General features: G+C 41.6%; 3 protein-coding genes across 9 annotated transcripts in view; 2 read left to right on the plus strand and 1 right to left on the minus strand.

The window, feature by feature from the left end:
- The window catches only part of LOC6739029 (transcription factor AP-2-epsilon), a 30,393-nt gene extending 20,355 nt beyond the window's left edge, over positions 1 to 10,038 (plus strand). For 2 of the 6 annotated variants that reach the window (XM_016171904.3, XM_016171907.3), the window contains 7 exons: positions 5,921 to 6,151; positions 6,203 to 6,388; positions 7,762 to 7,969; positions 8,639 to 8,828; positions 8,889 to 9,153; positions 9,303 to 9,470; positions 9,534 to 10,038. In XM_016171904.3, the coding sequence (XP_016032863.1) occupies positions 5,921 to 6,151; positions 6,203 to 6,388; positions 7,762 to 7,969; positions 8,639 to 8,828; positions 8,889 to 9,153; positions 9,303 to 9,470; positions 9,534 to 9,644 (1,359 nt within the window). In that variant the 3' untranslated portion in view covers positions 9,645 to 10,038. Of the gene's footprint in view, positions 1 to 1,779; positions 2,037 to 5,920; positions 6,152 to 6,202; positions 6,389 to 7,761; positions 7,970 to 8,638; positions 8,829 to 8,888; positions 9,154 to 9,302; positions 9,471 to 9,533 lie in introns of those variants that run through there. The other 4 variants (XM_016171905.3, XM_016171906.3, XM_016171908.3 and 1 more) reach the window with 3 other exon arrangements.
- A 488-nt stretch (positions 10,039 to 10,526) lies between these two features.
- LOC6739030 (membrane-bound transcription factor site-1 protease) lies at positions 10,527 to 14,135 on the minus strand. The gene is made up of 6 exons (XM_016169108.3): positions 13,869 to 14,135; positions 13,130 to 13,669; positions 12,219 to 13,071; positions 11,411 to 12,150; positions 10,796 to 11,354; positions 10,527 to 10,740 (listed from the first exon to the last, which is right to left on the minus strand). The coding sequence occupies exons 1-6, from the start codon at positions 14,025 to 14,027 to the stop codon at positions 10,553 to 10,555; spliced, it is 3,039 nt and encodes a 1,012-aa protein (XP_016032868.1). The 5' UTR covers positions 14,028 to 14,135; the 3' UTR covers positions 10,527 to 10,552.
- A 163-nt stretch (positions 14,136 to 14,298) lies between these two features.
- LOC6739031 lies at positions 14,299 to 16,585 on the plus strand. Of its 2 annotated transcripts, none has more exons than XM_016171909.3 (6): positions 14,299 to 14,408; positions 15,056 to 15,329; positions 15,384 to 15,671; positions 15,729 to 15,856; positions 15,918 to 16,310; positions 16,368 to 16,585. In XM_016171909.3, exons 2-6 carry the CDS (start codon positions 15,070 to 15,072, stop codon positions 16,511 to 16,513), a joined length of 1,215 nt encoding a protein of 404 aa, XP_016032869.1. In that variant the 5' UTR covers positions 14,299 to 14,408; positions 15,056 to 15,069; the 3' UTR covers positions 16,514 to 16,585. The 2 variants fall into 2 exon arrangements, with proteins under 2 accessions (XP_016032869.1, XP_016032870.1); XM_016171910.3 differs by lacking the exon at positions 14,299 to 14,408 and adding an exon at positions 14,443 to 14,595.
- Positions 16,586 to 16,604: the final 19 nt, after the last annotated feature.

A 16,604-nucleotide genomic window follows, 5' to 3' on the forward strand; every position in this document is an offset into this window, starting at 1 on the left:
CCATAACCAATTTTCATCCAGAAATACCGTTTTAATTGATCGAAGAGCTAATACCCAGATTTGGCTTTGATTAGAGCCAAGCTCGGATTCTTCAGCGCAGAATGCGCGAAATCTCCGGGGTTTCGAAAAAGAAAACCACCGAGAACCCAGCCGCCGATAGACGAATATTCACGCAAAACAAAGGAGAACCGGTTTACCTGTGTTCCTAAATATTCTATTTGATGTTGGCAAATGACAAGATAATCCAAAGTAATCAATCAAAATTATTTTAATTTATTAAGCCACAATAAAGTCGTGCCCGATCCGCAATTGCCACGTTCTTGGCCCAGCCATCGAAACAGCCAAAGACTCGCCAAAGAATGCTCCCTACCGAACTTAGGGTTTGAGCCCAACTATCAAGATTGGGTCATACTCACTCGTATGTGGCTAAAGTGTATAGCCACTAAGTTTACCTACCCGCTTTGCGATCCATAATTCGATAGGGAAACTGTAGTACTTCGGCAGACATTCCGCGAATATGGTTATTACCAAGTGAAGATTTGCAGAAACTGGTTTCTAGGGAGCTGTAAAGATACGATGATCATAGATGGATATTATCTGAACTTTTTAAAGTGATGCAGTATTCCATCTCCGCAAAGTTACATATTTGCTAGAACTGAATGAAAAAGGCGCTAACCTAGCTTATATCTACAATCTAAAATGAAAACGTTGTCAAGAAGTTCTAATAAGTTGGTTAAAATAATACTTTCTTTCTTCAATAAACAGTTGGAAATATGCACACTTAACTTGCTATTATTAATTATAAAACCAATAGAACACCTCTGTTCCATTTTCACTTGCCAAGCTCGACACAAGTCTGGTTTATGAACACGAGCCAATGGTTATAGCTGCGAATGTCTAACTGAATCACCTATTATTATATTATTCGGTCATCCACTAATAACCAATCCTCAGAGGTAAATAATTGAGCTGCGATTCGGATGTGTAAGCAATATGAATTAGTTGATTAAGGCGATGCGCAATGATTCAGGCGATGGGGAAGTAGAGCGCTTGGGCAGGGCCTTCCTTGTTTGGTCCACCTGGAGGAGTTCCTTATTTGGACCACAATGAAGGCCGATCCTCCGCGAGCCGTGGTCCGCCCGCCCAACACACTCTTGCACAATCGAATAAACATGTTCGATTTGTGAAAACCTCAACGTTTTGTGTCAAATTACTGTCATTCTTTTCCGCAATCCCCGGGCACAATGCTGAATTAAGTAGCAGGTAAATGAGAGCAGCTAGCCTAAGCAGGCAGTCGTATAAATAAAATTTGTTATGGAATGGCGCGCAGCGGGCAAATTCAGGGAATCAATAGCCGCAGTTATGGATACCTAATGGGCGTACCCCACCGGAGCGGCCTTATCGCGCGCATCTCCCATTGACAGTGCATCCTGCGAGTCCTGGCAATTCAAAGGCGCGCGACGGGGCAGGATGTCAAATGGCTTGTGTGATACCATTCACTAAGCCGAGCTTCCGACCTCATTATGCGACTCCTTTATGCCGCACACATTTAAATGTGCTTTCGCCCACCACAAAGATCTCAAATCGGCGGCAATCTCTCCCTATAGCCACACAGCTCCGACCGACCCACCATCCATCCATTCGTCCATCCGTCCATATATCCATCTATCCGACCTCTAACGGTAGCGACTGCGAAGCGAAGCCGCCGTCGCCGGCGAAAACCTTTTCGCCTTTTTGGCACACTGGCGAGCGACTAGTTCTCATTTCGCGTTCGTCGCTCGTAGACTGCTGATGCTGCCGTCGCTGCGGCAAAGTCGAAAAAATTCGAGAAAGCGCGAATCGGATTTAGAATTTAGAACTTACCACTTGTGATTGTGATCCGCCGTGATATAGCGAAATAGTTCCGGAATATATCGACTTGCGCCCCAATACTGCCGGATAGCCCCATCGATATGTGTGCATAAGGTTTCGGCGGACTTAAATATGATAACATGACTTTAGCGTATGTGGATATGCCAGCTGTAATTCAGGTTCAGGTATAATTCGGACTTAGGAGCTCACTGGGATTAAGATTGATGAGATTGACAGTGTGTCGAATTTCGCGGCTGTTGAAGAACATGACCTCAGAAGACTTTCTGTGTTTCGGATCGGATATGGATGGTGCTTTCTTGAATGTTATATGTCTGAACCTTACAATGAAAATATTGACCAAATATTTTGGTTTTGAAATTCAATTAAAAAATGAAATCAACTTTAATAGCATTACAAACCAAACTGGCAATATTTTGGTCGAACTATCGAATTAATCATTTTTTTTTTTTTTTTTTTTTTTTAATTTTTATTATTTATTGAATCTTCCCTTTGTGTTAAGAGACTAACAATAAGTGTTCAAATCTTAATCTAACTTAATTAACTTTCACTTAGTGATAGTTTTTTTTTTTTTTTTTTTCATTAATGCCCTAATAAGTTTATTGCTGGGCTGGGAGGTCGTTGCGGTGCAGCCGGCTTTGACTGCATACTCGGATTAGTTTTCTTGCGAGGGGATTTGTATGGGTGGTCAGCTTTTCGTTATACTTCGTTTTTTTCTCAGCTATTACTTCGATTACTAATTTGATTTTTAGGTCTCTGTGTATGTTTTCGTTTCGAAGGTACCACGGCGCTCCAGTGATAATTCTCAGAATTCTTGACTGTGCTCGCTGAATAATGTCTATGTTACTTCTGGATGCGTTGCCCCACAGCTCGGAGCCATAAGTCCAGATAGGTTTTAAGACGGAGTTGTATAGAAGAGCTTTGAACTCCAGACTAAGTGGAGAGCGAGCATTTATGAGCCAGTGGAGGTTCCTTGCTTTAAGTTTAAGATGTTTCGATTTGGCTTCTATATGTTTGCGCCAAGTGAGCCGCCTGTCCAGATGAACTCCCAGATATGTTACCTCGTCGGCTTGTGGAATGCATATGTTATTCAAGACCAGTGGTGGGCATGTTTGTTTGTTTAAGGTAAAGGTAACCTGCTTGCATTTTTGAACATTTATTGAAATTCTCCAGTCGGCAAGCCATCGTTCTACAGATGTTAAGTGTCGGGATAGGAGTGCCGTGGCTTTTATTGGGCATTTCGAGCGACTGAGTATCGCGGTGTCATCGGCGAACGTGGAGGTTATTAGATTGTAGTCTATGGGGAAATCCGCCGTATACAGGGTGTATAAGATTGGACCCAGTACACTGCCTTGCGGCACTCCAGCTTCGATTGCGCAATCGCGTGAAGTGCTTGTATTGCATCTTATTGCAAACACTCTGTTATATAGGTATGACTTCAGTAGCTTATGTGTGTTTTGGGGCAACAGCTTGATTATTTTAAACAAAAGTCCATCGAGCCACACTCTGTCAAATGCCTGCGCGACGTCTAGAAAAATGGCTGTGCAGTATTCTCGATGTTCGAAAGCAGTACGAATTTCTGACGTGATTCGGTTGACCTGTTCGATGGTTCCATGTTTTTCTCTAAAGCCAAATTGATGTGTTGGAAGTGTGTTGTTTATTCTAAGATGAGGGCTAATCCGAAGGAGTAGCATTTTTTCAAACAGCTTTGAAAGACATGTTAGTAAGCTTATCGGTCTATATGATGATGGCTGCGTTTTATCTTTTCCTGGCTTTGGAATCATTACTATGGTCGACTTTTTCCATTTTTGAGGGAAGTATCCAAGCTTGGCGATTGCGTTGAACAACAGGCAGATGTGAAGAATAGCACACTTTGGGAGTTCAATGAGCATTCTTGGAGTTATTAGGTCGTAGCCAGGCGATTTTCTTGGGTTCAGTTGCTCTTTGATAACCTTTGCTAGTTCACATGGTCGGAATTCAAAGGGTTCTTGAGGATCTAGATTGGCTGCTATTAAAGGAGGGAGAATAAATGTGTTGGTAGAGGGATTTGGTCGGAATACATTTTGTAAATGGTCAGCGAAAGCACTGGCTCTTTCTTCATCACTTCGAAACCAGGTGCCAGAGGGACTTCGGAGTGGCATAATTGGCGCTATTGGAGTCTTTAGGTTTCTGTGAGCTCTCCAAAGAGGGTACTTAGTGCTGGTGGGAGAGAGTTGCTCGATATATGAACGTTGGCTGTTTTTTTCCTCTTGTTTGAGAGCATTGGTAAGCCTGCGTGTGGCTATCTTAAGCATGTGCTTAGTAATTGGTGATCTATTAGACTGCCAATCCCTTCGTAGGCGTCGTTTATCTAATACCAGCCGCTCGATTTCGCGATTAGTTTTGATGTAGTTTGGTTTTGCATACGTCACTGGCGGGGTTGAAGCCTTTGCAGCCGAAACTAAAATGTTTTCAAGAGTTTCCGTTGACTTGTCTATATCCTCCTTTGTAGATAATGCCGTCGTTAGTTCTATGTGTGAACAGACATACTTTTGATACCTTGGCCAGTTTGTTCTGAAATTTGTGAGTCTATACGGTGGGTCGACGATGTGGGGGCGAGTTAGCATATTTAGAAAAACAGGTGAGTGATCTGATGATAAATCTGCTAGTGCTTCGGCGGTGACCATGTTGCGGGGGACATGTTTAGTAATTGCAAAATCGATCAGGTCTGGGATTTTTCTTGGGTCTGCTGGCCAGTATGTAGGCTTACCCGGGGATACATAGTCTAGCTTGTTTTCTGGCTTCGTAAGCGCATTGTACAATTGCTTACCCTTTGGCGACACAAGTCGAGATCCCCAATGGGTGTGCTTGGCGTTATAGTCACCCGCTGCGATGAACCTGTCACCTAGTGTGTTAAAGAATTCCATGAATTGATCCTCAGAGATTGGAAAGCGCGGTGGGCAGTAGACTGCGGCTAGAGTCGTTGAACCATTGTTGAGTTGTAAGGCTATGGACGTAGATTGTAAGTAGTTTTTGTCAAAATTGTTTAAGTGGTGGTGTTTTATGCGATTTCTGATGAGTATTCCAGTGCCTCCATGAGCTTTACCATCTGGATGATTTGTACCATAGAACAAGTATCCTGGTATATGAAAATTGTTTTTATTTGTGAGGTGCGTTTCTGATAGTAGCATTACGTCGATGTTTTTTTCGTAAATGAACTGTGTGAGCTCTTGTGTATGCCGTGAAACGCCATTTGCGTTCCACAGAGAATTAATCATGCATCTAAAAATATCAGTGAATTATTGGTGCCCATGTCTGACAACTGGAATGTTGAATCTCATTAAAGCTATTTTCAAGTGATGTAAACGATCACCAGTAGCAGATCCAGAAAGCCACGTTCAAAGTACCTGCTTCATATTGCTTTTCGTTGTCTATTTAAGTTTTGATACGAGGGAATCACCAATTCTTAATAAATATTCAAAGTGTTACAAAAACTGTGTTACCGACGGGTTTTTACTTTCAACCATAACTAAACATATCTTAAGAACCTGAGATACGCCCTCAAAGGAACGGGGTTCTGGTAGTCGTTTTGACCAATATGTACATACATACATATGCTATCTTAGGAAAATGATATCCTTCACGAATTGGAATTCACATTTTAATAGTCTGATATTGAGAGCCCTAATAATAATACTGAAGTGTGTTCCCATTGAGAGTGTTTACTATCAGTTTAATCGTCTTATCTGTATAATCCACCCCAAATCTTCGACGTTTTTCCGAAGTTATGTACGTGTTTTGCCCACTCTCCATAAACGTATCTTGAGAACCTCCAGTATTATATGCATATGGTTCTCGAAATGTGATCCCAATAATAATATCTTACATCGCATTTTTGACAACTGCACAACCTCATCTAGGAATATCTAAATCCTTCCCGCCATTAATCCAAATCAGACTTACAATTGATCATTTGGTGACTGAACTTCTTTAGAAAACCACAAACCGTATATTTTAACCACAAAATGTTTTCTCAATTCGACTAACCAACAATTCCGCTTGTCTTCCCCAGGAACGCCTCAGTGGACATGGGAGTCTAGGGCTGTCCAGCGGCAGTGCGGCGTACACAACGCATTCCGGCGGCCACACGGGTCGCAGCGGACCGGCCACGGGACACAGTGGACACAGCAGCACCCATGGATCGGCGGCCACCATGCACCACCAGTTCGTGCAGTCCGACTTCCAGCCGCCGTACTTCCCGCCCCCCTTCCACCACTCCACCCAGAGTCCTCCCCAGCAACAGGTAAGCCACCACCTCCGCACGGCGCTCCTGATGATCCCAAGCGCTATCTAGATATCCGGCTACTTGCAGAACCATGGAGCCCTCGAGTACTTGGGCACGGATCCGTACGGCCAGCCTCTCTCCTCGCTTCACCACGCCCCACTGCACCACTACAACCAGCTGGCGGGACTGAGGTCCACGCAGGACCAACTGGGGATCCACAGGACCCACAGAGAGGCTGAGCTCCAGGGACATGTCGTAAGTAGTTTACTGAAAAGGACTTCGGTTTATTTATCTACCCATTTATTTTTATATTAAATGGCTGTTTTAAAGTTGATTTTTTTGGGATTAAGGGAAAAGGATTACGTTTGAAATTGTGGGCGTGGCAGTTTTTTGAGATTTTGGGGCATTTCCGGCACATTTTAGGCATTTACACTAGGAGATAGGATTTATTTACACGTTCTATCTCTTAAAATATGACTTAAATTTAAAATAAAAAAATAAAATTTTCAAAATTACGTAATGACAACTATGTTTTACCTAAATTACAAAATTGGAAAGCAAGTTCACATTTTGACTTTATAAATTTTTCAACGTAAGAGTTACAAAACCGAAACCACATAGAGTAATCGATTTGAAAGTGTATTTTTCATATAAGCTTATTATACTCCACGATGTCCTTGGCCATCTTATCTGAGTTAGGTTAAATATTTTAGCCTTCGTATACGCCGATTGCCGGCAAATTACAATAACTGCTAACAAGAAGGAAGGACTCAATCTTTTCATCCGTTTAAGAATTTGCGTCTTGTTCCACATTATTCTTGCATATTTTGCTACATTCTTGGCTTCGCAGGCCATGGAACATTCGGGGGTGGAAGCTGGCCCGCTCTGTGAAAGTTGTCGAAGTTATTTTGGAACGGATTCCATTCGAGTGCATTAAAAAAACATACTCGGGAAAATGTGAAAAATGTTCTTGGGATTTCGCAAGAAACTCTACCCAACAACGATGAAATTCCTAGCTCAGCCTTAGCCCGCCGAAGGGAGTCCTTCAGCACCGCCACCCTATCGCCCGTTCCCCCGCCAAGTGGTGCAGCGAAACGCAGCCTTGTGCCCCGAGAAGGCGTATCCTCGCAGGCTCTGTGCGCATCTGTCCGCCCAAAGGACTCTCACACACACGCGGCTCTGGCGAGAGCATGTCAGTGTGTGTGTGTGTGCCAGTCAGTTGCCAGCCGGTCTGCATACATTAGCGGCAAGGACCTCGGATTGGCTATGCGGCGACTTCAACCCCTTGGCCAAGCCGAAGCCCCGATGTATTAATAATCACGCAATTATTGGCATCATTTCCACCATACCCTTGAAAACACTGAGCTGCAAGAATTACGTTTCCGCTTCAATGGAGGCACTGTGTGAGGCAAATTTTAGATGAAAGAATATAAGTAGAAGTTCTATGTATTATGGGTAGGCAAACTTTAGGTTTTGCCCGATCTTACAAAACCTAACTGAACCAAACTAAAACTTTATCTATCAAACGATAAGGGTAATAAATAGTGAGCCGCTCATCTAGTTGGTAGATCATATCTCGCTTTGCGCATTGTTTGCAACGCGGAAATTAATCTTGAAAGCCTTTGCAGACCCAACTGTCACATGGATTTCCGTACACGGATAGGAGGAGCGATTACGGCAGTGCAATATCCGCGGGAGCTGCCCACGGAACGAGACTTGGCCACGAGCACGAGTCCCTGGCGCTGCACCAAGCCCTTCAAAACGCCGTCGATGATGTCCAAGCTCCTGCCCTCGACGACAATGTGGCGTTCATGTCAGATTTGCCGCTCATAAAGAGTAAGTTCTAGTTCCCTAGATCTATAAACTATCATAAGAAACGGATTTGAAGGACCGACAAGCTCTTATTCCCACGCACCTTACGATTAGTTGTGATGCCCATTCATATTTTACATACCAACCCGAAAACATCCCTTTGGGTAGTAATCCTAAATGGTCGTACCCAAGTACATCCATATGTATATGCTCATATTTTTTTAGATCGCGGATTCAATTACTTTAACTTATTAACTTTATTATTGCCTGTTTAGATAGCTTCGTTCAATTAATTTTAAATATGTTTAGATACTAGTTATATATATATCACTGTATTTATATGGAAATGTTATCAAATATATATATTATTATTAGCGTATTCATGGCGAACTTGCAAGTTACATTCCACTCCATGTGGCGTTCGAGGCGGAACCTCGAACACGCCTAAATAACAATACGAGGACCTACCCCTGAAAACATCGAGTTTGTGTGCATTGTGAAACTCAATCTTGCGCTTCTAATTGGCAGGATTCGGGTAAAACGATGCCCACGTCCTGGTTTCACACTTGGCACCGTCGGAACAATAACAACAAAAGCCATAATAATATATTTTCCCTAGCATATGAACAATATGGTGTACTATACATGCTCATACTCATGGAGGCTAATTTTCGGTGTTGCGTTTATTTGCAGGCATGAAAAGCGGAAAGGAAGCCGGGAACATTGGATCGGGTTCGCCCAGCGAGGTATTCTGTGCAGTTCCTGGTCGCCTCAGTCTCCTATCGAGCACCTCGAAATACAAGGTCACCATAGCCGAAGTACAGCGTCGCCTCTCGCCCCCCGAGTGCTTGAACGCCTCCCTGCTGGGCGGAGTGCTCCGAAGGTGGGTTCACATGGCATCCCCACCTGGTTGGGTCGTTAGCTAACCACTTTCGCGTTTCAGGGCCAAGAGCAAGAACGGAGGGCGCCTGCTGAGGGAGAAGCTGGAGAAGATCGGCCTCAATCTACCGGCCGGCAGACGGAAAGCGGCCAACGTCACCCTGCTGACATCCTTGGTGGAGGGGGAGGCAACGCACCTGGCCAAGGACTTTCACTTCGTGTGCGAAACCGAATTCCCCGCCAGGCAGCTGGCCGAGTACATCGTGCGCCACCAAACGGAGCCGCAGGACTCGTACCGTCGAAAAGAGCTCATTCTCCACTCCCAGCAGGTATATTTATATTTATAAAGTATAAGTCTACTAAAGTCCACTAAACATAAGTTATATTGTATCAGTTCATTAAAATCGAATGTATCTGTTAATATTCTTAAACAATTGATTAAAAAACTACACATATTAACTCCCTAAAAATATTCCAGATTACAAAAGAGCTTATGCAGATCCTGAGCCAAGATCGAACGACCCACTTCGGCACGAGATCACAGCATCTGCTGGAACCATCGATGCAGCGCCACTTGACGCACTTCTCCCTGATAACGCACGGATTCGGATCGCCCGCGATTATGGCTGTACTGCACGCTTTTCAGGTGAGGATTCGGTTGTAGGATTCTTGAAATGGCAGCCACTAAGTCCGAACTCTCTCATTGCAGACATTTTTAAACGAGTCATTAAACTACTTGGAAAAGCTGTACCCTTCGAACGGCGGAGGAATGGTGTCGTCGTCGTTGGACAAAAGTAAAATTGACAACGAAAAGAAATGATAGGCTATGTTGTATATTGCCACAAATTGAAGCAAGCCGTACTTTAAGATTAACTTTCCATACACTAGGTACAACATCAATAAAAATTATAAAATTCCTGTAAATTAATTTATTTAGTTAAGTGTAAATTATTGGACATTTTGTATATCTATAACTGTAATTTGAATGTACAATATTCAAATATATTAAATACGTATAATTTATTTAACTTAGAAAAATACATCGACTTTTTGTCAAAAGCACAAAGCTTTTTACAACTAATTCAAACAAAATCTTTACAAATACACTAATTTGTATGTAGAAACGATTGAAATGCTCTCATTTTTAATTTTTTAAGTAACTTACAATTTAAAGATTTTAAAATTATACAAATGAATAAAATGTGTTTTTAAAACTAAGCTCAATAAATCCGTTTTACATCCAATCCTTTACAGCAAATATAGGCATCTGGATAACTATGAAGTAAGTACAAGTAAGTAAAAGTAAAATAGGAAGATAGTCGATTTCCTCTACCCTTTATTCTGATTTAGGTGTGAGAGTGAGAAATTTCGAAATTAAATATTGAGTGCAATTAGCAAGAAATTGTAGATGTGACCTATGAAAAATAAACTACAAATCCAAACATAGTGTTTGTAGAATTTCCTAATCTCAACTTTCTAGATAGATTTCCTGACCTCTTTAAACGGACTTTTATACGGACAGACAGACGGACGAACAGACGAACAAAGCCAGATCGATGTACTTTATTAATTCGGAAACGCTTACTTCAACCTATAACACTATTTTTAATGAATCTGGTATAGCCTAGTATAATTATGCTAATTTTATATATTCCCATTCCCTGAAAAACCCAGGAAAGATTCATTCGAAGAGTTTTAACAATATTTTTAAAAAATGGAAGTATTTATTTACAAAATAAATCGACGCTTTAAAAATAAAACAAATAATATTATAACAATTAGGCTCAATATAATTAAGAATATAATTGGAGTCATTAAACTATCAGCGGATTGCATTCCTGTCAAATAATCATTGTTTTGCAATAGTTTTGCGATCTCCTCGTCCAATAAATTTTTCATTAAATTTATCTCGTTTTCTGAAATAAACCGGAAATATGAGACTGTGTAGTTGAACTAAATGATTATAAATACCTTCATTTTCCAGTGTAGCTACGTCTAATATAGAAGATTTTCTTTGCTCAACGTTATTTCGCTTCGTCGGTGTAAGCCACTCAAATTGTTCACAAGTGTTGTCCTGTGAACCTGATTTTAAAATACTTCGCGATATCCTAAGGGGTAATGGTGCTCTCTCTAATTTGTGAAATTCAGATATACGATTTAGATTTTGCAATAAACTAGATTTGTGCGAGTTTATTGCAAAATCTAAAAACGTTATTAGCAGCCAGTAGCAAGCCTTCTCCAGATGTGTGGAGTCGAGGCAGTTGGAGTCCCCATATACTGCAATACGTCCTTCGTTCTTAGTTTCATGATTATTGCTTTTCGCAAAACTGATACTTCGCTCCTTCTTTCGTAGTAGCAAAACCCGGTTCTTAAATGTGGAGTAATCTGTTGGAATAGCCTCTGCCAAATTGCTTTCCGCATTGCCAATGATTTCCTCGTTGCTTTGAATACTGTTCGCCTTGGTTTGGAACATACCAAAAATAGGTACATCTACTTTAGCCGCCTTGCTGGGTGTTTTAGGATTTATAATCTGGAAAAAGCAAACTTGTATACTGTGGAAATTAAAAAGGGTTATATTAAATTTACCGAAAGTCCTTGGTCATTCAGTTTTGTTCCCACTAAAATATCTCCTGGATTCATTGGAAACTTAATAATTGTGGCTCCACTAGCATAGTACATCGAATGGTCGCCCAGTTTGAAATGTCCCTCTCCGACAAAATCGCCAAAAGCAATTCCAAATGGCTTCAACAAATCATTCAAGGCTGGAATATTGGCGCCACCGGTGTCGGGTGTCCACCATTGTCGGGTGTTCTCGTCAAAGAATTTAATTTTTTTCATCACAGTGGTGTTATACCAGTCTCCGAATACGACGACATTCAAGCCTCTTTTATACACGTTTTCCTGTAAAGCGTTTATTTCCTCGTCTGCAAACCCTCTCTCAGGGTCAACAATCAATAACGCGCCATAATCCGAGGCGTTGAAGCAGGTGAAGGGTTCTCGCAATACATCAATGTAGTAGCCCACATTTCGTAAATGTGTATACATTTCCTTAAAGTTTGTGTGTATATGGTCTGCCCTCCAGTCCAGAGGATCTAGTTTAACTTTGAGATCATCTCGTGGAATATATCGCGGTGGATACCTTAGGCTGTGATACTGGTCCCATAAAATCCGCTTGTTTCTTGGCGGTTTTGGAGTTACCTTTATTGTTAAAGGAAAGTCGACTTCTGTAACATAAGTTTCGTTGGTGGACTGTTTAAAGCTTTCCACAACTAAGGTGATACTTCCTTTACAAACACCTTCAAAGTTATCTCCTTCCTTTTTGACAGCTAAAAAACAAAAAATGTTCGGTATAGAATAGCTAAGCTAACTTAACCTTTGCGATTTTCATACTCACCAATATAAATTGACATCCATCCGGTCCACGGCCAAACGATAGGCGAAACTTGTGTGGATACTTGAAGAAACTGACCTTGGTTTTCAATATCGGGAATCCATTTAGGGATGCCAACTATCTGACTTGTGACAGAGATACCATTGAGTATGGTTACGTTTGCAATGGCCACGGAGCTTCCATAGTACAGCGGTTGGGAGCTATATGGCCACATATAGTTTTCGGTGAAGTCAAGGTATGCCGGAATAAGAGTTATCTTTGGTTTGTATGACAGCAATAGCTGCATACTCTTCAGCAAATTCAGTTTTCCAGCTCCCTGCTCAAACATGTTATAATGCGGCAGTTTCTCGGCACTTTCAATGAGTACCTGCTTAAGAGATGCTGGGTTTATGAAGTCCATTTTCTGAAATGCACCGCTTATAAGCAGGGCAGCAGCCCCTGCAACAACTGGAGAGGAAACGGATGTTCCAGAGAGTCGTCTGCACCCCTTACGAACATCACTGCCTTCCACTTGACTTCCGTACGTCACAATATCAAGTCCCATGCGTCCGTAGCCAAAGGGAAGTTCCCACGTGGTCATTCCTCTCGAACTAAACTTGGCGATTTTATCATCAAACTGAATACCACCGACGCCAACTACATCGCTCTGATCGCCAGGATTGTTTAGCGTGCCGTACAAAGGACCATCATTTCCCGCCGCCGATATCATTATGACATTATTGGCCGATAGTTCCAACACCTTTTCAACGAACGGCGAGTCCATAAAGTCGGGACCACCAATGCTAAGGTTGAGAATGTTTATCTTCCTATATATCGCGTAGTTGAATGCATCTAGGAACCAGGAAGTGTAAGATACCTATCGAGGCAGGGCTAATTAGATTGGATTAGTTAATTTCAGTTCTACGTTTGCTTACTTGGGAGTTCGTAAAAACTTTAAATATGTAGAGATCGGCGTCGGGAGCAAAGCCGAGGCATTCCCTGGAGGAAGCGATTACCCCGGCGACGAAGGTGCCATGACTGACTCTGTCGTCAAGCGACTTTTCATTCGTCCAGTTCGTTCGTTCCTTTACATTTCGAAAGTGTGGATGGTTTTTAGTTAGGCCAGTGTCGAAAATGGCCACTTTGACTCCCTTGCCTGTGATTCCCAGCTTCCAAAGGATGTTGGCGTGGAGTACGGAGCACACTTGTCGGTGCCGATCGTTGTTTGTATTTCTGTTCCTTAGCACTCCTTGGGGATGGCGGTGAACATACGTTAGGTTGCTATAGGGGTCATAGTTCAGGATCCGTCGCACGCTTCGCTGGGGAACTACTGCCTTTACTGAGGGGTGAGTTAGAAGCCTTTCTATTATAAACGCTGAAGATGATTCATTATCGTCGAAAACTCGCAAGACATCAAAATCACTTGGATATTGCCAAGCCACATTTAGACGAGGAACAATTTCCCAGTTCGTTACCTAAAAATGAAAAAGGATATAAAAAAGGATGAAAAAAAAAAACTCTCAAAAGGGACTTTTCTGACTGAAAAGATTCCTTTGAGTCTTTCAAAAGAAGCAGTATTTTTGAAATTCATATTTGTCAGGCTTAATCCGTTTGAAGGTAAACAGAAGAATATACATTTAAGGAATAAATATAACCATTTAAATACAAACTTACGTTTGAACCAAGAAGTTTTGCTGCGATGTAGGATTCTCGTACCGGAGCAAGGTATTTGGAATGGAAGTGAACGATGAACTCATTGGGAACAACGGCTGTTTTAAAGGCGTCAAGGCTGCAAATTGCGCTTATTATAAATAAGAAAGTAAACACATTCATTTAACTTTGCGAAAGGAATAATTTTAATAAAAAGTTCAACAGGCTTCGTCTTTGAAGAAAAATAAATAAACAAACGACAATCAGCTGTTAGCATGAACGAAAACGTTTATAAGAAAAATACCATGAAATTCGGAAATGGGAGATACTAACCAGTAAACGTGTAAAATATAAGATTTATTTCAAAAACTACTTTTTTTATCCCATAGAATAATAATGCAACAACATTCAGTTACTTTTAACACTGTTAATAACTGTTTACGTTAGTTTATTTCAAACATGATTTGTGCGTTTGGGGTATCAGTGATGTTTATTTCACATTCTTCCACATTGAAGTTCTGGTCACACTGCGTCTCGTCCGGCAAAGTTTTTAGCCAAGTTTAAGTAAGATATGAAAAACTAATTTAAATAGATCAGGAACTACGAGCCAGCGAGTTTCTGCATTTCAACAATCAGTGATTTCTAATTCCTTTGCAAAAGAAATGCGAATACGTAACTGGGGCGTAATAGTAGGTTACACCGTAGAAAAAAGTACTGTAATTCGGTTATACAAAAAGCGGCATTTTCACAGGTACCGAAAACACAAAGTATAGGCGCCAAATTTGCCGTATTTTCTATTTTTTAGGGCAGTTCAATTCAAGTTGTACAGTCAATTCACTTGCCATTTGTCTTCGGGAATTTTATTCAGGTGTCCAACACCATAAAACTCCCCACCACTTCTTATTCAAATTTATTAGGAACCCATTTTAATTGCATTTGAAAACTATATTCGCCTACGGATACCTGCTAACCAATATTCCAATACTACAAATAACTTGCATGAGAACCCCATATAAGAACTGATAACACGAGCGAAGCAATATAATCATCGACTAGCTGCTAGCTCGATTTACCACATACTAATAAGTTAAGCCAACAGAAGCACTTAATTTAAAGATCTAAATATGAAACGTCAAGAGTTATCAACGAGTTATATTAAGGGAACTTGTCGAAAGGTTTCATTCATAAATTTGCATATTTTTCAATCGCAGATTAAGGCCCTAACATGGAGGAGCTGTGCAACAATTCCGGACACTCGGCTACTTCCAGCAGTGGCAGCAACTCGTCGATATCGGCCAAAACCGCACTGAGTGAATGCTCTGCCGCTTGGATAAATTACTTGAGCGCTTTGAACAACCTATGTACCGCCGGCTCCAAATTGGCGCATTCTATTGCAGTTTTGGAACAGTGGTCATTGAGCGAAAAGCCGTTGTTCAATAATTATACAACGACTTATTTAACCAATTCATGGAACGACTTGGCTAGGTAAGGCAATTGACCTATTTACACATAGTAATAATAGATATTTGTGTACACTAGAGCAACAACAGTGGCCACAGGAACAGTCAAGACCCACATGCTGGCCTTGCTGCAGGATTTCGTCACCATGTCATCCTTGGATCAGACCTCCAGTACCGACTTGGATCAAAAGCGGTTCAGGGAGCACAACGAACTGATTGTGTTAGAGAATGCACAGGCTGTAATAAATATTCAGCACCAGTTCTGTGCAGCCAGCTACGATGCCTTTTCGTCCCTGACTTGCTGCTTTGTTTGCCAATCGCCAGTTGGATTTCCACATGAACAGGACTGCAGTGTTATGAAGCAGCGGTACATAACGATTAACTATCCATTTTGAACTTAAAAATTAATTTTCATTTTTGAAAGCAATCAATACGACCAACGATCTCAAACACCTTCGCCCAATTTATGTGGGCCGAGTACAAAGATGGATTCCTCCAGGGGAAACTCATTAACTGACCAACGCCCAATTGCCACTGGAATTTCAGAAACAGGTTGCTTTAGTTATTTGAACCTTCATGTCCTTATATAAAAAGACATTTTGTTTCACTTAAGCCGACCAGCCCAGAGGTACCTCGCCTCAACTGAACTTTTGCGATGCCAATCCTATGCAGGCCATTTTCGAGCACACACGCGGTCCCTTGCCAAACCCCGGCCAATTGCTGTCCATGAAGATTCCATTTCACCGGAACGTCAAGTCGTCCTTAAGTTTTCCATTATTTCCCCTGAACGGTCAGCGTCGATGGTCGGAAGCAGCTGCTGCCGAGGTGATCGATGGCATCTCCACGGATCCCGAAAGCCAGATGAGAAGGTGGTCAATGCCATGGGAAGCATCTAAGACTGATAGGAACACTGTCACATGGAACCAAACCAGGATAATGCCAATGAACACTTTGAAAACCTCTTGCTACAAGATGTCTAGCTCAGAACGATATACTTCCCACTCCGGTATTCCCTCGAATCATTCTAATTTTATTTTACAAATCTAAAACCTATTTTCTGCAGATGGAAACTGGCCCCTGGCTTCAACCAGTCAAGATGGGCTTTTAGAAGCTATTCAACTACTATCCATCAAACCCACCACCGTCCCACAAATGAGTCCTCAGCCCTCAATTCTGTCGACTTCTCCGGATGGAGCACCACTTGACTAAATTTCATTTAAGCTGAAACGAACATAGAAATAATTATCAAGCATATTATACATTAAAATAATCTCAATCACACGATTACTTGCTTTATTTT

The sequence above is a fragment of the Drosophila simulans genome, chromosome 3L (assembly GCF_016746395.2).
Source record: "Drosophila simulans strain w501 chromosome 3L, Prin_Dsim_3.1, whole genome shotgun sequence".
Classification (NCBI taxonomy): domain Eukaryota; kingdom Metazoa; phylum Arthropoda; class Insecta; order Diptera; family Drosophilidae; genus Drosophila; species Drosophila simulans.

Bases quoted from the DNA above. Each gene is read 5' to 3' on its own strand.
- LOC6739030 (XM_016169108.3), bottom strand. From the start codon at position 14,027: ATGAATGTGTTTACTTTCTTATTTATAATAAGCGCAATTTGCAGCCTT. The intron at 13,072-13,129 runs GTAAGCAAACGT...CTGCCTCGATAG, and splicing joins AAGTTTTTACGAACTCCCAA to GTATCTTACACTTCCTGGTT. The intron at 12,151-12,218 runs GTGAGTATGAAA...TTTGTTTTTTAG, and splicing joins ATGGATGTCAATTTATATTG to CTGTCAAAAAGGAAGGAGAT.
- LOC6739031 (XM_016171909.3), top strand. From the start codon at position 15,070: ATGGAGGAGCTGTGCAACAATTCCGGACACTCGGCTACTTCCAGCAGT. The intron at 15,330-15,383 runs GTAAGGCAATTG...TGTGTACACTAG, and splicing joins TCATGGAACGACTTGGCTAG to AGCAACAACAGTGGCCACAG. The intron at 15,857-15,917 runs GTTGCTTTAGTT...GTTTCACTTAAG, and splicing joins CACTGGAATTTCAGAAACAG to CCGACCAGCCCAGAGGTACC.